The sequence below is a fragment of the Artemia franciscana genome, chromosome 17, assembly GCF_032884065.1.
Source record: "Artemia franciscana chromosome 17, ASM3288406v1, whole genome shotgun sequence".
Classification (NCBI taxonomy): Eukaryota; Metazoa; Arthropoda; class Branchiopoda; order Anostraca; family Artemiidae; genus Artemia; species Artemia franciscana.
This window is the reverse complement of record NC_088879.1, coordinates 23,129,493-23,154,567: the sequence shown is the minus strand read 5'-3', so window position 1 is coordinate 23,154,567 and position 25,075 is coordinate 23,129,493. Positions and strand designations below refer to the sequence as shown.

Sequence of the window (25,075 nt, the reverse complement as noted above, 5' to 3'; positions counted from 1 at the left end):
AAACTTTAGCGTAAAAAGCGAGGGAGCAACTTCTACAGTAGGGTTCTCTGATACGCTGAATCTGATGGTATCATTTTCGTTAAGATTCTACGACTTTTAGGGGGTGTTTCCCCCTATTTTCTTAAATAATGCAAATTTTCTCAGGCTCGTAACTTTTGATGGGTAAGACTAAACTTGATGAAACTTATATATTTAAAATCAGCATTAAAATGCGATTCTTTTTATGTAGCTATTGATATCAAAATTCAATTTTTTAGAGTTTTGGTTACTATTGAGCCGGGTCGCTCCTTACTACAGTTCGTTACCACGAACTGTTTGATATTTCTGATATTTATTTTGTCATTACTTGAAAAACATGTTACTGACATTGCAAATTTAATGTAGGGTTAATTCCTTTTGTCAATACTAAAGATTTAGATGAATAACGACAGTGAATAATTTATGGCTTATTCGAAATCCTTCTGAATTTATTACTTTCATGGTGCAATTATATGATGTGTAATGCAAAGTTGAAAAAAACCACACGACTTTGCAAATGAATTCAAACTAGAGAAAAAGTCAAGCAACGAGGGGCTGCGACAGTAAGGCCGTTCTTGTGCTCATCATTGTGCTAAGATTTTATATCTTTCGACAGAAAACGATTTTAAGGAAAATCTTAGGACTAAGATCTTACTTCTTATGCCACTTTAACGCAAATATCTTTCATCATTCTGCTCTGATCAGCGGTCTAATAAGAACGATGATCAATGATAAGTATATTATAAAGTTCTCTCATCACTGGTCTATTTAGCAAAAAAATGGCGTTCTTTGCACATTTTGCTAACATCAGTGATCTGTAAGATCTTAGAACAATGATGAACTAAAGAACGGGGTTAATTTTTATTCCAATCAAGAAATGATGTTTATGTTTTAAGTTTGATCATCGTTTGATCACCTCCGTAATACAAATCGTATGATTTTATGGATGCTGTGATTACAGAGGAGGACAAACCAGGAGTACCACGAAGCCACGTGAGCTACAACGTATTTTGGTCCATCAATTTTGTGGAGACACCAAAAGTGTCCCCTTTCATTATTTATAACACTCTGATCCAAAAAGTTTTATCAACATTGATTTCGATTTTAAATCAGCTCTGAACGGCATGTTGGCGCTTATCATACTCTAGTGTCCTGTATCGATCGTGCCATCGACTTACAATAACATAATCAATAAGGTTGGGTGCCTTACCATGATGTTAATACGGTACCATGGTAACTTTTGGACCATTTAATTATCAAGATATTGGTTAAAACTATCATAGTAGTGACAGCATAATACGTTCTATAACATCCCTATCCCTTCAAATGCTGATTCCGACACTTTTTTTAAACTCCTTCAAGACATAGGTGCATGTTGCATGATAGTAAATATTTTCTAGGAGATGCAGGTGTCTGTTACGTCATAGGGAATCTTTACTTTTGCTTGTTACATAAAAGAATGCTTTTTCTTAAAAATCTATGAGGTCCGGGAAAAACTATCAGGATTTGTAAGATTGTTGCCTAATACTTTCTTTGATTCTTTCAACAAACCTTCAGGGGCCCACTAGTGGGGAGCCTTCAAGACACCAGGCCCTAGCGAGCAATTCCACCAGGCCCCCTAGCATCCAGTTCCAACAGGGGCCCTAGTAACCAATTCCAATGGGCCCTAGTAACTAAATCCGATGGGAGGCCCGAGAATCCAATCCCTACGGGCCTCCAAACCTATCCACCGGGACCTTAGCATCCAGTTTCACTGGAAGGGAGGCCCAAGCAACCGACTCAACCGAAGGCCCCTAGTAAGCAATTCCAACTGACTTATAAGAAGTCAGCGAATACACACAACAAACCTGGGCATTTTATTCACCGGGTTATAGGTCCGTTATAATAACAACAAGATATGATCACCATGATAATAATCGTTTGCAAAACTCTGTACAAAGTGAATGTAATAGGACAAATGAAGGGGGGAAAGGGAAAAACACTAGCAATAAGGAAAATCGCAAGGATGTCACACAACTCGACTACTGAAACTGCGCAATTAAGTGGCAAGTTCAAAATATTTCAAAAAAACTTGCCAAATCTATCTGTCAAATGATCTAATTTCGAACTCCATGTCCTTTGTCATTCTTGTCGTTGTTTCTTTTTTAGGTGGTCAAATTATTCACTTTGATAACCAAGTCCTTTATATAATAGCTACTTAAGGAACCTAGCTTGCCTCCCATCCCGCCGCACAATTTAATTTAGGATGCCCCATTGGTGGAAATACAGTAATTTAGAGGGAGGCGTTTCCTAGGCTAACGCTGAACCCTGTCAAAGAATGACTCCAAGAGTGGGCTAAAATTCTCTTAATTAATATTACCAATTCTTTAGTTTAGATTGAACTGCTAATGCATTCTGGTTACGAAACTAGTGTAAATTAAAAAAAACGAAGAGGCTATTTTTGTAATTATTTTCTCCTTTTTTGCTTACAGGTGTACTAGTCTAATATTTGACAAGTGGCAAATCTCGCTAAAGATTAGATTTTTCAGTGCTACTATTCGCGTCGAAATTATGATAGGTTAACTTCCTTGCCAAGGCATGATCAATTGAAAAGGGGAAAATCAGCCTTCCATGTCTATTAATAAGACATGGGACCCAGGCCCCACCCTCAACCCCACTAAATCGTATATTTTTTTTTCCATTTTCCAAGAACTTGTTATTCAAGTTATGATTTTTTATTACTCCCCTGCTTCCCCCAAAGAACAAGTAAACATGATTTCTATGCTTGTTATGAATAGTATAGATATTTCCGGAATAATCCTATACCTTATTAGTCTGATGTTATTTTAAGTTGACCTTAAGTCAGAGTCTGGTGAAAAACAGCTAAATTTACTGTTTGGGTTTTTGGGCTCTGAAATTTAACCTTTTTTTTTCAGAACTGACTTAACCGTATCAAGGCCACATTTAGTTTTCCAAAAATAAGATTGTTGTTTGTTACCCCAATTTCCAGCGCTTTTCGCATACATCCTTTAATCTGGGGAAACCAACTAAAAACAGAACATACTTCGATATGGTAAGAAAAGGTTAAAAGAAAGGATTTAAATGAAACAGAAAGTTTATGGGTAGGAGTGAAGAGTGAAGCTCTGATCATACTGGGGTGAAGGCCGAGGCTGTGCCGCCATGTTGGCGTCAGGTGACTTGGTGCTACGATGACTTGTCAGCAGTAGCAATTATTACTGAACGCCAAGGAACTTCCCTATTTACGCCATATTGCTTAACTGCGGCTGCACCAATGCCCCTCCCTAATTTTGGGTTCTTACTGCACATATAAATAGACATCATGAAACCCTTTCCCCCCGTCTATATTATGTATAAAATATTAACACTGAATATTATATACGGAATACATTTCCGAACCTGGCTCTTTACTTCAAACTAAATTAACGGCAAACAAGCAATACAGCAGTAAATTTAGCCTATGAAAATTTCATAGTCTACATGCAATTACTGATTTTGGAAAATGTTTAATTTCGTCACAAGCTGTCTAAACTGGAAACTATGCTACGAAGCATATTTTCCATACTATAGTACTTATAAATGCTAATTCTAGGAGCGCATCCATATCTAGTTGACCCTCCTACTCCATGGGGCTAACTAAAAATGTGTAAGGTAGGCTTGCTTACAGGCAACATTACCTATAGAGCGAAGCGTATTAGACCATGAGCCCCGCGGGCAGCGTGGCGAGATCTGTATTCTATATTTATCTATTAAGCCTCGTTTGATGTTTTTTTTAGTTTTATCACTCTTTGTTGAATAAATATATAATACAGACCTCGCCCCGCTGCCCGTGGGGCTCATGGACTAATACGCTTCGCTCTATAGGTAATGTTACCTGTAAGCAAGCCCACTTTAAGCATTTTTAGTCTCGTTGGAGGGGGATTTTAGAAAGCTAAAAAATGGATGCGCTTCTCCAATAATGGCAAAGAAACAATATGCGATCATCAGAATCTTGCTATATGCAGTAATACCCGCTTTAGACAGCTTGTGACGAAACTAAACATTTACCTGGGAATATATATGGTAAAATTCTAGTTAATTGACCTCTTGCTATCTCGGAAAGTGTTTAGGTTAGGAATATGAAACTTTCATTGACCATAGGAAAAGGAAACAACATTTACCATATATATTTCATTATAAGAAGGGGTGGTAAATTTTATATTTACGCCGTGAAGAATGACATAAGCAACTGCTTTAAAATTTTTTAAAGTAGTTTCCAGAATCTTGAAGGGTTTCCTTCTGGATAGAGGAAAAAGGAGCACAGGAATAGTGTTTTTGCTGTTTTGGAATTGAATTCTCAAAAGCTGGTTTAAGACATTTGATACTGACAAGTTTTCCAAACAAAAAACAAATGAAAGACATGCCTTACCTGGAGGGGGTATAAGCAGATCCTCAAAGTCCTCAGCTTCATATTCCAGAGACGCTAAGTCGGATTCACTTCCTTCATTATTCCTTGGCTTGTCGTATTTCAGGTCCTTCTTCGGTAGTGGACGGTCATAAATATGAATTGCTGGTTTAGGTGTGTCATACATAGGAGTTGACTTTTTTGTTTCAACTGAGTTACTATAAACCCTTTCCTCGTATTTAATATTTTCGTACTCACTTTCTATATGGGTTGTTAAATTAACGTAAGTAGATGTCGGAGATTTTGGGCTATCATACCAGTCTTCCATATTTTCGTAAAGTCCTTCTTGTATATTTTGATATATGCCATCACTTAATTTTGGTGATGGACTAATGTCAGTTGAACAATATAATGGTTCTGATTTAGGGTTATTATATTTAATTCCAAGGAGGGAGCCTTGCTGAGGCTTCCCTTTTCTTGTTTTCTCTTTACTCATTTTTCGTATGCTTTCAAGTATATCCTCAACTGATGGGGTTTGTTCTTTCACTCCGCCTGCTAAGTTTATAGCATCGCCGTAGCTAGCACAACGAGATAACCTTCCCACAGTGTTAAGATCCTCCTGATAACTCAGCGCTCTCCTTAAAGAATGAGTCCTGTCACTTACATCACTAATACGAGCTGGATCAACTAACTGAATATTCACTTTTGTTTGAACACCCGATTCTGACGGACCGACACTGATAAGCACCGTATTAACAGTACCGCTATTCAACGCATTTTTACTCCATCTCTCTGGCCGCTGATAAATCCTGATACTGGGCGGATCACCAGCGACCTGGTCATTCGTGCATATTATAACTCTGTCTTCAGGCCTAATAACTGGCTTATTTAGAGTGTTGAACATATCCGACTCTTTGTTTTTTGCTTTAACATGTTCATTCATTACAGATGTCCGAGGATTTTTACTGCGAAACTGTTTGTGCTTTGTCGCACAAGGTTTCTCTAATTTCGAATACGGTTTATAGTTCTCACTGGCAATTATCTCCAAAGCCTGTAATAGATAATAAATATATTAACCTTTGTTTTACAAGAACCATATATGTGCTTCCTTTTAAGTGTGAAAGGCGTATCTCAATAAATACCAAACAATGCTAGTGAATATTTCAGTAGATATGCATACTGCACCTACTTAGCTACTGCTACAATTACCCCCCCCCCCGCTACTATTAACGCTATGAGGCATACGCACAGGCGAATGCTCCTATTATACCCCTCCCTGTTCAAAGTTTCTGTTTTAGTGACCTCCCAAAAAAATTTTAATGGGTTTCAATCTTCTGAGTCTTCTCCAGTATCTTCAGCCTTCTTAGTCTCCTCCCAAAAATTCCTAGTCTTCTCCGATCAAACAATTCCTGGTAAAGAACTGTGAGTAAAAAGCGACCTGGCCCAATAGCAATCGAAAATCTAAAATAGAATAGATCAGCTTTGATTAAATGATAGATATAAATTGTTAGTATTTATCGGTGAAAAATAGTGTAAGTTCAAACCGGGGTGATTTGAAATTACTACCAATGCCACATGCTTGCCTCCCTCTCTTAGGTTTTAACTACTAAAAATGACAAAGTAGAAGATACGTGAGACATAATATTATTTAAAGAAAGCAAAAATAATTTATAAAGACGCAAATTTGAAACTAATTTTCTCTGCTTCGTTTCGTGACGCCCGAGAATGGACCTAAAAAGGGTTACATTTCTGATTGGCAGCGTGTTTAAATATAGCAAGATAAACATCAGTGAAGACAACATATTTAAAAATTTGGTTGTATCGATATCTGACACCTAAAATTGGGCTAAAAAAATTCGCATCTTCTGAATGATTTAAACTTACGGAAATTTACATAGGGACAGGCAAACCCAATGAAAAAAGAAAACAAGAGCTAAGAGCTCATATGGCACTTGTGATGAGGTCGGAAGAGCCAAGAGCTCATATGGTATGAGTTCTAGCAAAATTCTATGAATCGATAGATTGCTTTAAAAGTAAAATCAGAGGCTTAATGCCGGTCGGGATTTAAAATAAGAGCTCTGAGGCCCGAGGTCCTTCTAAATATAAAAATTCATTAAGCTACGATCACCCACTCGGCCCCACTGATTCAGCCCCACTGATGGTCAACTCGGGGAAAACGACTTTATCAAGTCAATTTGTGCAGTTCCCTGACACGCCTAACAATTTTCATCGTCCTAGCACGTCCAGAAGCACCAAACTCGCCAAAGCACTGAACCCCACTCCTAAACTCCCCAAAGAGAATGGATCCAGTCCGATTACGTCAATCACGTATCTACGACATTTATAATCGTTTTCGAAGATTTCCGGTTTCCCCCTCAAACTCCCCCAATGTTAACAGATCTGGTCGGGATTTGTAATAAGAGCTCTGAGACATGAGTTCCTTCTAAATATAAAATTTCATTAAAATTCGGTCACCCGTTCTTAAGTTAAAAATACCTCAATTTTTCTGATTTTTCCAAATTAACAACCCCCAGCTCCCCCAAAGAGAACAGATCCGTTCCAACTATGTCAATCACGTATCTATAACTAGTGATTATTCTTCCCATCAAGTTTCATCCCGATCTCTTCACTCTAAGTGTTTTCCAAGATTTCCGGTTTCCAAGATTTCCGGTTTCCAAGATTTCCGGTTTTTCCAAAACTCCCCAAATGTCACCGGATCTGGTCGGGATTTAAAATTAAGTTCTAAAGCACAAGAACCTTCTAAAAATTAAATTTCATTAAGATCTAATCACCCTTTCGTAAGTTACAAATACCTCGTTTTTCCAATTATTCCGAATTACTCCTCCCTCCCAACTCCACCAAAGAGAGGAGATCCGGTCCATTATGTCAGTCACGTATCTTGGACTTGTGTTTATACTTCCCACTAACTTGCATCCTGATCTCTCCGCTTTAAGCGTTTTCCAAGATTCCCCCCCCCCCAATGACGCTGGATCCGGTTGGGATATAAATTATGAGATGTGAGTTACGAGGTCTTTCCAAATATGAAATTCCATTAAGATCCGATCACTCCTTGGTAAGTTAAAAAATACCCCCCAACTCCCCCAAAGAGAGCGAATCCGTTCCGGTTATGTCAATCACGTATTGACAATCACGTATTGTCGACTTGTGCTTATTTTTCCCACCTTTTTTCATCCCGATTCCTCCAATCTAAGTGTTGTCCAAGATTTTAGGTCCCCCCCAGCTCCCCCAATGTCACCGAATCCGGTCGGGATTTAAAATAAGAGCTCTGATACACGATATCCTTCCAAACATCGAATTTCATTATATTCGATCACTCCTTCGTAAGTTAAAAATACCCCATTTTTTCTAATTTTTCAGCATTAAACCTCCTCCCACCAGCTCCCCCAAAGATAGCGGATCGGTTCCGGTTATGTCAATCACGTATCTAGGACTTGTACTTATTTTTTCCACTAAGTTTCATCCCGATCACTCCACTCTAAACGTTTTCCAAAATTTTAGGTTTCTTAATTAACCGAAATACACCCCCCTCCCAACTCCCCCAAAGAGAGTGGATCCGTTCCGGGTATATAAATCACGTATCTAGGACTTGTGTGTATTCTTCCCACCAAGTTTCATCCCGATCTCTCCACCCTAAGCGTTTTCCAAGATTTCAGGTTTCACCCTCCAGCCCCCGCCAATGTAATCAGATCCGGTCGAAATTTAAAATATAATTTCTGAAAACAAGATCCCCCTAATTATTAAATTTCATTAAGATCCGATCACTCGTTCACAAGTTAAAAATACCTCATGTTTTCTAATTTTTCAGAATTAAGTGCCCCGAAAATATCCCGCCAAGTGCCATAAAAATATCCCAACCGTAAGAAAGTAGCAAAGACATATGCAAAAATATTTACACATATAAACCTTAATAATCAATAAAAAAAAAATTTGAAGTTCTCTCTGAATTTTTTTTTGCAGTCTTCTTGTTTTTTCCAAAATTATACAAATAAAAGGAAATATTATAGCTTGTTCATTTGAAACACTTTTTTAAAAAAAACTGTTTAGCATGAACAGCAAAGCAGTAATTTTTTTAAGTTTCAAGTTTCAATTTCACTCTTTAATTTCAGCAGAGAAACATTATCTTTTTAAATTAATTTTCGGTTACTTCTTAGATTATAAAAATATTCACAATAAGCCTTGTAAGAGAAATATTTGTCCAACTCACGCAAAGAAACTATAGAAGTAAAGACGAGTTTTGCTAAAACAGGGGATTAATTATGGGTTTTAATTCATATTTCAAACCAATATATTTTCCTTTATATTCAAGGCAAGAGACAGTTAGTTTCCTGTAAAGAGATGTTGGACAAGACGGTTCTAATAGTGTACTTGTTTTTATTTTTGAATTATATTAATTAGTCTTCATATGATTATATTATCTTGTCAAGTCGAAAGTGTTTTCAGTTACTATGGTTAGATTTCGTTCTTTATTATGATTACAAACAGGAAAAAGCCTATGGCTTTCTCTTATTTTGAATAGTAAGAGAAGAATTTCAGAGAATCAAGCAGGTAAGTAAATAAAATATTTCACCATACCTAGAAAAGTTTACCAATCATAATACTGCCACTAAGGCTAAGGCTACAACTTTATGTTTCAGTTATTATGAGCTAGTGTTCGTTCTTTGTTATGAAGTATAACATAGACTATTTTAATATTGGATCGTTTTCTCCAAAATGAGGTTTTTATTTTTTTTTTAAATGTTAGTTTCACTGTGTTTTTTTTATAGTTTTCAGGTGTTTTTTTTTCTTTTTTTCTCTTTTTTGAATTTTTTTTTTGATTGTCAGTTTTTCTGTTTTTTTAGTTTTTCAGGTGTTTTTTCTTTTTTAATTTTTTTTCTTTTTTTCTCCAGTTTTTCTGGTGTTTTCTTTTTTTTGTAGTTTGAATTGCAATTGTTAATCTCTTAAACAAAAACCACAGTAGATTTTTTTGAGAAAAGAAGTAAAGAGGTACAGTAGATTAAAGAGGTACAAATAGTATCTATATATATAAAAATAACTTGTCTGTCTGTGTGTCTGTCTGTCAGGTGACGTCATGTTTCTGTGTCGACTGACGTCATGAAGTTAGTTGTCGTCATTTTTGCTATGACGGTGACGTCATTAAAGATATTTAAGACATATATGTTCACGTAGAATCCATTAATGTTTAAGTTTAAAATGACTGATGAACTTACAATGGCAACAGCCGAGGAAGATGCTCAAAGAGTCTATGCCAAAAACTTGCTGCTGATAGAGAAAGTCAGAACAGAAAGCGTGCCGAGGAATCAAAAGAACAGCAAGGAAACAGGCTTGAGGCTAAAGAACGCAAAACCGCGCAGTTAGATGAAGATCCACCTGGACAGCGAGAGTCAAAACATATCAAAACTGAAAATGATAGCGATGATGATTGGGTTTGGGATTTTGACTTGGATAAGGTCATCAATGCCTACCAGATTTTAGTTAAAAAAACAAAGGTTCGGCGATATTTATTTCATAGTGAAGCTGAAAAATAAAGAAGAAAAAGAAAACTGAAAAAAGAAAAAATGTAAAAAACTAAAAAATACTAAAAAGAAAAAACACTCAAAGAGAAATTACAGACCGGGACACAAATGACGACCGGGACAGAGGGAATATAAATAACGACCGGGACACTCAAAGAGAAATTACAGACTGGGATACCGGGACACAAATGACGACCGGGACACAGGGAATATAAATGACGACCAGGACACAGGTATTTAAGAATATCGTTCAAAGACAAATTTTTAATTGTAAGAAGACCGTTGAAAGAGAAATTTCTAATTGTAAAATGACTGAAGAACCTACAATGGCAACACCCGAGGAAGCTGCTCAAAACGAATGTATTCAAGCCGAAGTAGCTGAGTTGGTAAAGCGTTATGTTTCAGGTTCTAGGTCCGAGAGGCTCCAGGTTTGAACCTTGGCTTTAGCATTAATACAAAAGAAGAAAAAAACTAAAAAAGGTAAAAACTACAAAAAAACTAAAAAGAAAATATATATATCTATATATATAAAAATAAGTTGTCTGTCTGTGTGTCTGTCAGGTGACGTCATGTTTCTGTGTCGACTGACGTCATGAAGTTAGTTGTCGTCATTTTTGTTATGACGGTGACGTCATTAATGGTATTTAAGACATGCGTTCACGGAAAAATGTTTAATTGTAAAATGACTGAAGAACCTACAATGGCAACAGCCGAGGAAGCTGCTCAAAGAGTCTATGCCAAAAATTTTGCTGCTGATAGAGAAAGTAAGAAAAGAAAGCGTGCCGAGGAATCACAAGAACAGCAAGAAAACAGGCTTGCAGCTGATAGAGAAAGTAAGAAAAGAAAGCGTGCCGAGGAATCACAAGAACAGCAAGAAAACAGGCTTGCGGCTAAAGAACGCAAAACCGCGCAGTTAGATGAAAATCCACCTGGAAAGCGAGAGTCAAAACATATCAAAACTGAAAATGATAGCGATGATGATTGGGTTTGGGATTTTGACTTGGATAAGGTCATCAATGCCTACCAGATTTAAGTTAAAAAACAAAGGTTCGGCGATATGTACTTCATAGTGACGCTGAAAAATAAAGAAGAAAAAAAAACTGAAAAAATGTAAAAAACTAAAAAAAAACTAAAAAGAAAAAACACTCAAAGATAAATTACATACCGGGACACAAATGACGACCGACACAGAGGGAATATAAATGACGACCGGGAACCTCAAAGAAAAATTACAGACTGGGACACCCGGACACAAATCACGACCGGGAATATAAATGACGACCGGGACGCAGGGACACAACTACAACGGGGACGCCGGGGGCACAGGCGGGATATATAATTGACGACTGAGACACAGGGATTGTTTGAATAGAAATTACAGACCGGGACACAAATGACGACCGGGACACTGGGACACAGGGAATATAAATGACGACCGGGACACTCAAAGAAAAAATTACAAACTGGGACACCAGGGCACAAATGACGACCGGGACACAGGGAATATAAATGCTATTTATATGCACAGACAATGGGACAGCGAAGAATGTTGTATATTCGCATGTTTTACGTAGTTAAAAATATATATTTATATCTATCTCTATTCACAGGTGGGACACAGGGACACAGCTACAATGGCGCGTAACTAATATGGCGCGTAACGACTTACGCGCGCGGGGGGGCTTGGGGGGGGGGCGCGAAGCGCCCCACCAACTAGGTGTTGGGGTGACGCGAGGCGCCACCCCAACAGCTAGTATTTTTATAGAAAGATACTAGCTGACCCCTGCCACGTGTTGCTGGGGCACCCCCTGAACCCATGCCCCTGAGCCCCCCCCCCCGCCTGAACCCCTTAATCCTCCCTTAAATAATCTGCAATTTTGTGGCATGAACAGTTCTTTGGTTATCCTTGATATCTTGAGGATTTGTGGATAAAAGCGTGAGTTGCTTATGAAATATTATCCCCTATGAAATATATACAGATTAATGATTTTAGAAATATGAAGGACATTAAAAGAATTTAAGATGCTTAGTTAATATAATTTACGGAAATTCGTGTTATTATAAAAGTTTTTTTTTTTGCTTAAATGCTACAAAGAGTTTTGAATTTTTTATTAAAAAGTATATTTTCAGTATTTCGGATTTTTGGGCTTTAACATTTGAGAAGAACCAGTCATTAAAAAGGAAAAGTGCATCATTGTAAACACTATGGTCGAAAATCTTATAAAGGATAATTACAGTCCCTAGCCTTGATTAATAAGGAAATTAACTGAGGTGTCCCCTTTTTCTTTTTTTTCTTTTTTGCTAGTGGAGTTCTATAAAGTAAATATCTACTTTCAAAAAGTTGTTTTATCTAAGTTTCGAACCTAAATTATAATAACCATAATAAAATCTCCTAACAACTACACCAACCATTTCATGATCCATTTTGTTTGTTTTATATTTTCTACTGGTCCCAATAACTCGTTTATTAAATAATGTCAGAGATCACACTGGCTAAACATGAAAAAACGAAAAAACAAATCGTCAAGAAGAGAAAACGAGGTTAATAACAGCTTGTGAAAATAAAAGAAGACAATGCAAATATCTTTGTCGAGATCTCCACTCGACCGTTTTCGGTGCAGAATAAACTAATAAAAAATACAGAAAAAAAATCCACAGGACAATATAAAAACCAAACTGTAATATAAAAACTAAAACTAAAAGAAAAAAACCCTCTCTAAGTAATGATGAAAGGGTAAATACTGTTTTCTAGAAGATGAAACGAAAAATAAGCCAGTGCGTTTGAAAAAAGCCAAAACTCAGCCAGTGTCTTTGAAAACATAAGCCAAATAAGCCAGACAACGTTTTGGCCCAAAAAGCAGATAATAAAGCCATAGCCTTGAAAAAAAAAACAAGCCAAAAATATGCTAGACAACGTTTTCCCCAAATTCAACTTTACTTTTACCTTGCTTTCTTACCACCAATTTTGCGTAATCAGCCAAATTTCATCAGTTTTTGGCTGCAGGTTATGCCCATAATGATTCAACAGCTGTGAAAAATGTTGATCAGCTTCTAGAACTGAATATTGTCTAATTTTATGGATACACTGGTCTATACTAATAATAACCATAAGCCGAAAACAGATCATATCTTTGATTGATTAACACATAAAGTTTTATTTGCTCAAAGTGCATATGTAGTAGTGTAAGATATGTTTCTTTTTTCGTTGAGTTTTTAAACAGAGCCTCGAAAACTCGATCAATGACTATAAAAACAGTAGCTGGATTACATCTAGGGCTGAACTGAAAGGGAGGTTAAGATGGCTAGGTCACGTTTTAAAGACAAAAGACGTCCAAAGATTAATATCTGGGGCAAGAAGAAAAGCAGTTAATAGATCCTCCCTCAATGGATGGAAAGTGGATTGAAAAAAGCGTTTAATGGAAATTAGAACTTCATTAGAGGAGATGAACAATAAAGCCTTGAATAAAATGGGATCGAGGACAAGCCTGTGTAGTTGCTTGTTTGGCCCTAGGTGGCTTGCCTTTCGCAACGAGTCTTCAGTAGTAGTAGAAGTGGCAGTAATAGTTTGCCTAATAATAGCTTATTTTTAATGACTAAAATAATTAACATGACTATAGGCCAACGATTAATACAATACGCAAAATCGATTATATTCTTTATTTGTTCTTTGAATGTTCCATCAACAGTATATTGCAGTATATTGTATACAACAGTATACTGTTTTCACCATTACTATTTTTTTCATTTTTTGATGTGTTTGATAGCCGGTAGCATGGCTAGACTCAAAGAATTCCAGCCAGTATTCCTACAGTTCGGATTCGATTTCATCTGGGATTATTTGCCAAAACATCTTTTGAAAATATTTGGTTTGCCTTCTTCAGAAGGAAACACTGTAAAATTCTGAAATCTAATTTTAAAACTTCTAAAATACTTATCATATTATTACTCAAAGCCCTTCACTTTACTTTGACAGTTGTTAGGAATGACATAAGTGCGTATTTTAGAACTTTTAAAAGTTGTTTTTAAATTTTATAGCATTTCCTTTGGAGGAGAAGTGATTGTACACAAACTAGAACAAAAAGAATAAACTGCTGAGAACTACTTTTAAAATTATGAAATACATACTAATATTACTCCTAAACATTCAAAAACACTAATATTACTGCTTATTACTACTACTATATTTCTTTATTGCTACTAATATTATTTCTAAGCATCTATGTGTCATCTACACCCCCTCCACCCATAATATTTAAGTATTTAGCTCAAATTATATATTCTTCATGGATTTTCTCATTGGATAATGTCTTCATCAATGTTCTATAAATGCGTTTAATAGCCAAGAAGCATCATCAACAACTTCAAGTAACAGAAAAATACATAGAGAATATACAATTCAGGACATACATTTACACATCAGGAGTGGGGGGGGATAAATTAAAGTAAAAATTTAAGAGTAATATTAGCACATATTATTTGATGTTTAAAAGTAGTTCATAGAATTATATTGTGTTTCTTGTTATAGTTTGCAACTACTCCTCCTCAGAATGTAAACCTATAAAATTTGAAAACAACTTTTAAACGGTCTAAAATACAGAATTATGTCATTCCTAACAGCTCTTCACTATTGGTCCTACAAGGGTAGTACCTTAATACCAAATCAGTAAACTGATACCACAAATTAACATACACACATAAATTTACCAGTAAAAATCAACAATATTTTATATTTACTTAAAATTTGCGGATTTGCGACAGTGACTTTGCAGCACCAAGTTAATATCCGAGAACATAACACCAGACCTTATAGAAGAATTGACGAATGAAGGCCTTTAGTTCGTTTTTTCCAGCCTCTCGTGCACAATACACAGATACAGCTTCGTTATAGGACGTAAAATTATTGGATTCAAATGAGAAGAGACAAATTCTTCCCAAAAAAGCAGTTCACGCCAAAAATACGCCAGATCAGAATAAAATATGTCACGATTTAAGCCGGGTGGGATAACTAAAAATTTTTTTACAGCCAGTCACCATCAAAATAAGCCAGTCTGGTGGGAAAAAAGCGATTATGGCAACACTGGTTAACTGAATAAAAAGTGCGATAGGGAATTAAAGCCTTTAGAATTTAGGAGTGGAGCAACCTTCACGATAAAATATTTTAGAAATTTGTGGATTTTCTTTGCAGCCTTTCAGTTTCCAAAATCCCTAGCTTATATGCTTCTCATAAGCTTGTCGCAAATAATAATAAATTTTCACTCGAAAAGAGCAATAATGCTCTTTTCACTCTTTTCATATTTCTCAGGTGAACTTGTCGGTGTGGTTTGAATCGATGGGCTTATAAGTGTGAATGTCGGATAAAATATCTTTAACTTTTTTATTATATGGAATTTCATCAAGAATAACAACTTTATTTACTTTGTTAGTCCTGGTGATAATGGTGTCTGGGTCTTTTTTGTTAAATTGTTGAGAACTTGTGTGTGCTGATTTTTTAGTTTTAAGAATACGGAAACCAACAATACTCTTAACCGCCTTTACTTGAAGTAGATATAGATTTTGCAAAATATTTCTTGAATCGAATATACCCGACTCCAAATTGGAGACTATCTTTGAGAAATTCAATAGTGTTTGAGGCAAGCAAAATTTTGGTCCCTTAAAAAAAATGGGTCTGTTCTGGTGTAAGAACTTTACAAGCTAGGTTCTCAATGGCTGGACCAGGACAGAATCGAGGGAAAAAAATTTGGAGTTGGGAATTTTTTGTACTCTAATATTTCGTACAGTAATCTCAAATTTTTGGGATTGTATTACTAAGGAACAAACGTCGGTGTGTATGGTCATTTAAAATGTGGATCAATGACTGAAATCCAACCCTATGACAAATTGCCTTTCTGATGGTGTACCTAGATTTATGTGAAAACGAAGAAAATTTGAATTTACTCTCTTTGCCCTACTATGTTGTAAAAACTCTTGTTCATTAATTAAGTTAGCGTCATTCTTTGACGAATCAAAATGGTCACCAAGATTACTTAATCACCGAGAGTACTGAAAAGAAACATTAAAAACATACCAAATGTTTTTGGTATTTTGTTTTTGGTATATATAATGATACTCATTCACAGAAGTCTCAGCAATTGTGGATTTAATAACGTTATAAAAGAGAAAACTTTTAAAATAAAAATTGCTATAGTATGTTTTATTATAATATAACCGTCTCGGCAAGTGGCAGATGGAGAAATAAAAAAAACTTGTATAAATTTGAACACCAGCTAAAATTTTCCTAATTCTGATAGAAAAGTACAAGCCGAAAGTCAATACTAATAAGAAAACATTAGTCTTGAAATTATTTGTTGACCATGATAAGAGCGGGTTCTGAGCTGTTGTAGCCAAAATCTCAAAACGGATTTCCAAAATAAAAAATTTCACAATCAAATTAAAATATTTTTCATACAAAACTATTGGTAAAATAGTAACTTTTATTCACATTCAACTAAACAGTAGTTTGTATTTATGAAAATGTATTTTTGAGACTTTAAAAGTAGAGTGTAAATACAGTTAAAATGATGTTCATTAGAAATAAAAATTACATTAGTGAAATTGATATTGTCAGAAGCCCCTAAGTAGATAAATATCGAAAATCCAAACAAGGAAAAACAATTGTCCTAACTGTCTTATTTAGAAGCGTTATTAATTGTTTAGTTATTCATACATCTTCATTTTGTTTAAAGATAAACTACGTCGCTTAATCATGATCTCAATTGCCGACAAGGAAAATCGACTAAACCTGAACCTCCCATGCGTGCTCCATTAGTAATTTCATACGACTCTTTACGTTGCTCTTAACAGTATTCTATGCATTAGTAACAATTTTAATTTATATAATAGCCAATAAAAATGAAAAAAAAATCAAGTGGACGATGCAAAATGACCTTATGCTACAGTGCTACCCATAATTTGCACAAAGTTAGATGGCGTATAAGGAAACAATCCAAAGATTGATCCAGCATGCTTTTCCTATCAAGAATCCAACCAAAACCAACCAAGAAGTTAAAAGAATACAATTCAAATGCAAAGGGTACATATTGAACACTTTAAATTAATTTTGAATGTGCAATAAGATAAGTTTTAAAAAAGTTGTTCTTTATTATCAGTCAGCTGTTCGTGTATTACTCACAGATTCAAAGTCCTTTTCTTATGATTCTTAAAATGCAAAAAAGAAAAAAAAGATTGAAACTGGATTTTTGAAGACTTTGAAGTTTTGAAGAGAGTTCTTTACAGATCACTTCTTAATAACAATCAAGGAAAAAGCAATTTATAGCCCTCAGTATCTGAGTTTGTGCTGCTAGGGATATAAATCTGAGAAACAGCATTTTAATTTTTGGGCCCGTGTTCATCTAATATCCAATAATTTACTCAAGTGACCTACGGAAACTAATAGACTAACTATATGGCAAGAAAGTATTTCATCTATTGATGAAAATAGATGAAATACTCTCGTCGACCTAACGACGCTTCTCGGCTGTGAACCTTGTGTGACGTTATCCCCAAGAAGTATCTATCTGTAAATAATTTAGAACAGCCTTGGTTACTTTTTTCTTAGTAGAAATAAAAGTTTCATTCTAATGAATTAGAATAAGTCATTATATAAAGATAAGGAATTAAAAATAAGAATACAGATAAGAAATTATCTTTGGTTCCTTGGGTAGCTCATTAACGAAGATTTGTCCCCAGAAGTCACCCGTCTATTTCATTGACAGCTGTTTTTCAGAGCAACTGTCTTAGCAAGTAATGATCCACTGAACTGGAAACTGGATTTATAATGACTTTCTAGGGATATAATGACAGAAAGGCTAAGATGGCTAGGACGTATTTTGTGGATGAATGAACACAGATTGTCAAAGATTGCTCTTCTCGGCCTGCCGTCTAGGGCTTAACAAAAAGTGGGTCGTCCCCGACCAGGCCTCCCCAAATTATGGCTTTCTAAATGCGAGAGCGTTATTTGCACCTTACTGAAAACAATTTTTACTTAGAGCGATTTGTTTTCATTGTCCTGTGGTGGCGCAGTGGGTTTGACCTTAGTTTGGTAATACGGGACCCAGAGATCGAATCATGCTGCAGTAATGCACCGCAGGGCTGACGCAGGGACCTTTGTAGTCAAGTAGCGTCTTTAATATGATACAATACAATTTGTTTTCATTTGTCATAGCCATTTGCGTAGCTGTATCATAGCCATTTGCGTAGCTGAAAGCATAAGAAACGAATAAAAAGTAGATCAATTAGACCAATCATTTGACTCCTTACTTCTGAATGCCTATATTTTGATAAATTTTCTCTATGTGATAGCAAATTGAAACTATTCACCCTGTAGAAACTTATTTTCCTTGGCCTCAAATGTATATTACAAAGCAATTATCGACGGTAAGCAAAATAATCTAAGCTCCTCCGCCTGAGGATGAATGTGCTTGTCAATTTTTGCTTGCTCTAGAAAATATCTCATTTACATGAATAATTTCTTAACTACGAAAGTTTGAATCCTGTTCGCGCTTGGACATTAGAGGTCAAATGGCTTAAAGTCTGTGGGTAAGAGCTCATTGGGTGTAGCTACCTCCCAAATGATTTTAAGTGAATCGGAGAAATTACGTGCTTAAGAAAGGTGAGGCTAAAATTTGCCATACGCCTCTGAAATTTGATTACTTATATCCCCTGTGGCCTAGGTGTTAGTCACATGAAGTTGAAGTAGATTTGAGAAATTTTCCACAAAGGCCGCAGAAGGGGTTCCCACTTCTGAAAACCAATACTGTCGGGTTCCATTCGTCATAATTACCAAGCAAAGCCCTTGGATGATAGGTAAACATATTCTTAGAATCAGCTTCTTTGGTTGCTACTTAGACTAACAACCCCAGTGAGAATGCCCACCCTCCCAGATTGAATATCTTGATATGATTCCGGTTGAAATATGTAACATATACGCCCTTTTATTGTTGAAACCTATGAAATGCAAATGAGCAATTTCCTTATTTTAGGACCCTTTCCACCATGACTGCATGGGTTTAGTTTTTCACTTTTCCTACCTGACAACTCATGTGAGGTAACTGGTCGAATATTTCAAGGGGTCTAAGGAAATTGTTTCGCAATTGCCATTTATTTTCAGTTAACGTACGTGTTAGACTAATAAACTGTTCGAATATTTAAGGGTTTTAATAATCTTTTTCTGTAATATTCATTTAGACTGAGTTTTATTTAAGTCATTTGACGTCGTTTATGGCTGTAACATGAACGCAGCCTTTTTTTTTTAAATGAAAAGTGTGTTTCTGAAATTAAGGCTCAAAATGATGTTTTCAAACTCGCCACCTATCTAAATAATTTTTTCAGGCCAGAAAAGACCCAATGCCAATTAAAAAAAAGAAGAAGTGAAATTCCAGATTTTTGTTGACAAGAGTTGTAACCTGTACGATAGCTTTCTCTGGCATGCTCGATTAAATAGTGTGATCAAAATTACCTACCCTTTAGGGGGTCGGGTTCGTCCTTTTTCAAAAATATGGGAAATTTTTCTCTGGATGGTCACTTTTGATTGGGAACTTCCAACTAGATTTATTTCTATATTTTTATGTTCAAAACCTGAAAGCTTTTTTGAGTTTTGCTTAATATTAAGCCAAAACGCTTTTTACGTGCAGTATTTTTTTTTTTTTTTTTTTTTTTTTTTTTTACCAAGAGTTGTTTGATAAAGTGGTGCTTGTTAATTATTCAGAACACACTCAACAATTTTGATCTATAGACCAATAAAAACTGGTTTCATGTTTTCATAGCCGTAAGACTTAACTTGACAGAATGCATTGGACTTGCATAATTTGGGCTTCATATTTGCCCCATTAGGGAATTTGGTTTAAGCATTTGGATAGCGTGAAGTTAGAAAACAGTTGTAACAATTGTAGTTAGAAAACAGTTGTAGCGTGAAGTTAGAAATATGCAGAACAATTGTAGCTAACATATTTGGCATGCAGACCCGCTATGCTTTACCCCCATCCCCTTAGTGTACAAATATATAACACAAATTTTATATGTCCAATGGATTCTGTCACCCCTCACTTGTCTTTGTGGCTGTGAAACCGATTTTCTCAGATCTTACGTTCAGATCAAAATTGTTGAGTGTGTTCTATATAATGAAAAAGTGTCGGCAAATTAAATCAATAAACAGATTTCAGCCCCCTCCCCCAACGGTAAATTGAGACGAGCTACAACAGAATAAAAAATTGACAGTGATAAATATTACTATAAATGGGAATGGTACTTGACACTAATTAGGCAATTAGTTTTCACAACTACTATCAAGTCCGAAATCAATGATGCTCTTGAACTTCACTTTGGGCATATTTGGTAGACAACGGATGTACTTTTTTAGTCTGTATCGTGTCTAACGCCATAAACGAAGTTATTAATGGGTACGAATGGAAGGGCTGCGTGATCAGTCCCACTGTGTACACCCGAATAATAGAGATTCTGAAACAGGGGTGTAATTCAGGCAGGAACCTAATTTGTTTGATAAATTGAAAAATTATAGCCTGAAATTACACTCTTCTGTCACTTGAAATCTTGGGCATTTATTTACCCTATCCTTTACGTCTATCAGGAGAAAAATGTGAATTACCCTCTAACGTCATTTGATTTGAAAGCAAATATTTAGACCAAGTGGCAAGCATTATTATAGAACGTTGACGCTTCCCCCTATTATTAAGGAAAGGTGTGTGGGCTTAAAATGGTTGATTACATTCATAAGCTCACCTTTTTAAGAGTTGTGGTGAGTTTCATTCTTTGGTACCTTAATTTGCAGTCTTTAACTTACTCATTATAAAGACGTTCAAAACCGATTCTATTTTGAGAAACAAGCTATTAATGGTAAAGTTCTGCCTTGTTATTGTAACTTTTGTATTAATAAAGATTTACGTTACCTCACCCTCGCGAAACATTATCGCACGCAATGCGATGTCTGCATATATGAACAGAAATATGTATATTTAAATATACATGTTTTGCACAGAAATTAATGACAGATTAAAAATTTTAACGACAGATTATTTATATAAAGGGTAAACCTTTTACTATACGTATAGTGTAGGTGTCCTTGGCAAATACTATTCTGTAGTAGCAAAACCAAACACATACAAAAAGCTGAATAATACAGCTTCGTCCGACGACTGACTTTAGCGTTGAACAATTTTTCGTTCTTTTAAAATAAAAATAGCTTGATGTTGGTAATTTTCCAAATAGCTCCATGATTTATTTCATCGTCAGATATCTTTTGTCTATAGAGCCTTGTCCATTTGAAAAATTAGAATATGCAGCAAAATAATATTTTGTTTTCAGGATTCCCCTTCCTCATTACATTTTCTATAGGGATGCATTTATTAAGGGGCGATTTTTTCGTGCCAACGGTTGTAGAAAATACTCAAAGATTTTAATGAAATTTTCAAAGCCATTTTAAATGGCAGAAACGGGTCGCAACTCTATTACTCAGCGTTTTCTGATATTCTGTACTACGAGGCATAACTTGTCCCCCAAAATTATCTAGATTTCTATAGGAATACAATTTATGAGTTAGCAAATCTGCTTAAGGCAGGACACACTCTCAAGGAATCTTCTTATATTTCCCATGTTGAACATTTGGAGTTTGTCTGACGTTCCTGAATTAGTGATCTCGGCGGTTTTTATGTCAACAGAAATAAAAAAGTCTGGTGAATATTTTGATCCAATCAAATCTTAAAGCCAACAATTGTTTTTTTTATAATTCCAAAATAATTATAAAACCTGTCTCGGGCTTGCATTTTAGATTGCTATACTGGGCACTGTTGTTGTGGGGTTTCAAAAAATAGAACAGAAAATTTTCTATTCAACAATCAGAAACTTATTTCTATAATATATACTTCCTGGCTGCGTCCATTCAGATACTTTACATATTTGTGTTCCGAAGTCAAAATTCCCCTCAAAGGGCCAGATCCAGCTGTAATCGGAGCCTGTGAGAATGCATAAATTATACCAAGGGATTAACCACTCGGATTGTTCAGGAGCGATTCAGTCAAGTACTAGTTAGTTGTAATCTGTTTAAACAGAGTCTAAAGAATAAGTAGCGTGCAGACATCAAACTACCGGTTAATAATTATATGTAAAAAATTATATTGTATAAATAATTACAAGAATAATTGCTAAGGATAACCTGCAGGTAATTGTAATTTTGAGTGAGAAACCCCTTAAGTTCAACTTTTTTATGTTTGTTAGTTGAAGCGACGAAGAAAACTGATACCTTTGTATTTGACCAATTTGCAGCCTAAGAAAAAGAATTGACTAGGGAGAAAAATTTTTGGACTTTGGCTAGGCCTTAAAGAACCGATAATCTTATGAAACTGTGCCATTTTGCAAGGACACATGGCCACACAGATTATTGTTTCGTCTTTAAGAATATTATCGAATAGTCTACACGCAATTTACAATAAGTAATTAATTCAAAAGTTTCTTCCGCATAATAAGTTTTTCCATGAAAAGTAAAAAGATATTTTAAATAAAAAATGAGCGGATATAAAGCCAAATAGTTTTTGAAGCGTAAAACTAGAGCAAATCACCATCATTAAATAAATGAAACCGCAGACGAAAAGAAATTACAATAATTAACCGAGTCAAACTCAAAACGAGCAGAAACTAAGATGATTAGGGTTGACGCATCCCCATACTTTTTGAAGACCAAAACATAATTTGCTGTACTGAAAAGAACATAAGCTTTAAATGTTATCACTTCTTTAACTCTAATAAATCCCCAGTTATAAGAGTCTATGGAATAAATATCCGTATATGTATATTACATTGTCAATCCATATTCACTTGTTGTTGATTTTTCAGTAATTTTGGTTACGAAGGTGTTTTTTTTCTATAATACGAGAAATAGAAACATCCAGCTCGAAATAAGGATTACTTTCCCCATGCCTTTTGAAGACCAGAACATTCTTTAGAATTTACTGATAACAATCTTTATTTCGAGGTGAATGTTTATATTTCTCTTAATATCGAAAAAAATAAAAAATAAAAACAACATTTTTACTTATACCTTGAAAAATGATTTTGTGAAAATGTTTTAAAAGTTAATTTCTGTTTATAGATTAGTTTTTACATCCATTTCTCATGCCCTGATAGCTTCAATTTATTACTTTAAGCAGTGTCAATATTTTTCTCTCAATATTCTCTCAAAATTTTACCTTCATACCCCCAGCTTTAATAGTACTAGTATCATAGCAGTAGCGGTTATAGTAAAAGGAGTAAAAGCAGTAGTAATGTTATATTAGTATGTATGCACGTGTTGTCATTTGGTCAGTTGAACATCTGCCTCATCAAGCCCTGGAAGTTTAAACTTAAAAAAATAGCTGTTGCTATAATTTGCCAATGTTCCCCTTTTGTTATTCTGTATGTTCACAGTATGTTTCAATTTAGTTCAACTTACCACTCTACATATCCTGAAATTTTCATCTTAGTATTCTTAGCGTTAGCAGTAGTTGAAATTGATGTAGTAGTTGGAGAAGTAGTAATATTAGTAGCAGTAACAATGGTAAGAGTCTAAGTTGTAGCGTGTACATGTTGCCTTTTGGTCGACTGCTCTTCCCTTTAACCATTCCTCGAAAGTTCCAACTTAATGCCCTAATCCAATCTTGAGATACGCCCTTTTGCCAATCTGTATGCATGTAGTGTGTTTTCGATTTAGTTCAAATTTACCCTCAATATTCTTTCAAATTTGCCCCTTCATACCTCAGCTATAGCAATGCTAGTATCATAGTAGTAGTGGTTACAGTAGGAACATTATTAGCCGTAGTAGTGTTATATTAGTGCTGCATCCACATGTTGCCATATGGTCAGTAGAAAATCCCCTTCACGATGCCCTGAAAGTTTCATTTTGATACGATTAGCCTTTCCGTTACGGTTCCGCTCATTCGTCAAGCATACAGTATGTTTTGATTTAGTTCAACTTTACCCACAACATCTTTAAATTTTCACTTCAATATCCTCAGCTTTGGTACCACTCGCAACAAAAGTGGTATTTGTAGCAGTGGTAGTTGCAGTAATAATGGTAATAGTAGTTGAAATAGTAGTGTTACTATTTCAGTAGTGTTATTATTAAGTAGTGTTATTATTAACATAGTATTACTTATTAAGTATTAGCGTGCAAATATTGCCTTTATGGTCGATTGAACATCCCCCTCATCATTTTCTGACACTCAAAATAAATACACTCAGTCATTCCTCAGTTGCGCCGTTTTCACACCCCGTATGCACAAAACGTGTTTCAATTTAGTTAAACACTCCCCTTAACATTCTGTGAACGGTTTACCTAAGTGCCCATCATCTTTTTGGACACAAAAGGTCAAACATGTCCACCTTTCTCAATAACAAAAACTATATGTAAACAGTGGGTATATAACTTTTAACGTCCACTCCGAAAGCTGTGGGGGAAGGGGGTTGTCATCCCCGGAGTCATAGTTACTGGGCCTTCCAACTATACCAAACGTCCAAAAATCTGCCCCTGATCCAGGAAAGTGAGAATTTGCATTGAATAACCTTTTTGTTGCATGGAAGTAAAAGGTGACATCGAAAATAAACAATAAAAAGAAATTGATATGAATCATAGAAGCGCTGACATTCCTTATCCTCAACTATTGATCTTTTTCACTTGCATGTTACTTAATGCTTTATAGAATATATTAAATATATTATGTCGGTAATTAATTGTGTTTAATTTTCCCGTTGTCTTCTAATGACTCTAACTGAACCATTTGTAGATAATTTTACAGTATTCTTTTTGTTGCTCTTAAATTTTATTGCCGTTCTTTATTTCCATGTCAAAGTTTCCCTTTCTCATCTGTTTAACTTCAATTAGTCTAACTCCAATATTTCAATATGCAGCCACAAGTCAACTTTAAATATGGTAATAGTTAAAAACCACGTTAACGATTCATGTGAAACACAGTAACTAGTAACGGATTTACCGGAAGTTATTGTATAAGTATGGGTCAAAGAACCAATAATTTTCAAATTCTAAATTTACTCAAAACTTAGATTTTCAAAAATTACATAAACTGGTTAAAATGGGTTAAGGAATTTTAAATCAAATATTTAC

General features: G+C 35.3%; 1 protein-coding gene across 2 annotated transcripts in view; it reads right to left on the bottom strand.

Moving 5' to 3' along the window:
- Nucleotides 1–25,075, bottom strand: part of LOC136038020 (uncharacterized) — a 98,406-nt gene that overhangs the window by 53,127 nt on the left and 20,204 nt on the right. The window contains exons 1-2 of one of the 2 annotated variants that reach the window (XM_065720959.1): nt 12,878–12,894; nt 4,424–5,450 (exon numbers count right to left, since the gene is read on the bottom strand). In XM_065720959.1, coding sequence (XP_065577031.1) covers nt 4,424–5,342 — 919 coding nt within the window. In that variant the 5' untranslated portion in view covers nt 5,343–5,450; nt 12,878–12,894. Of the gene's footprint in view, nt 1–4,423; nt 5,451–12,877; nt 12,895–25,075 lie in introns of those variants that run through there. The other variant, XM_065720958.1, reaches the window with a different exon arrangement.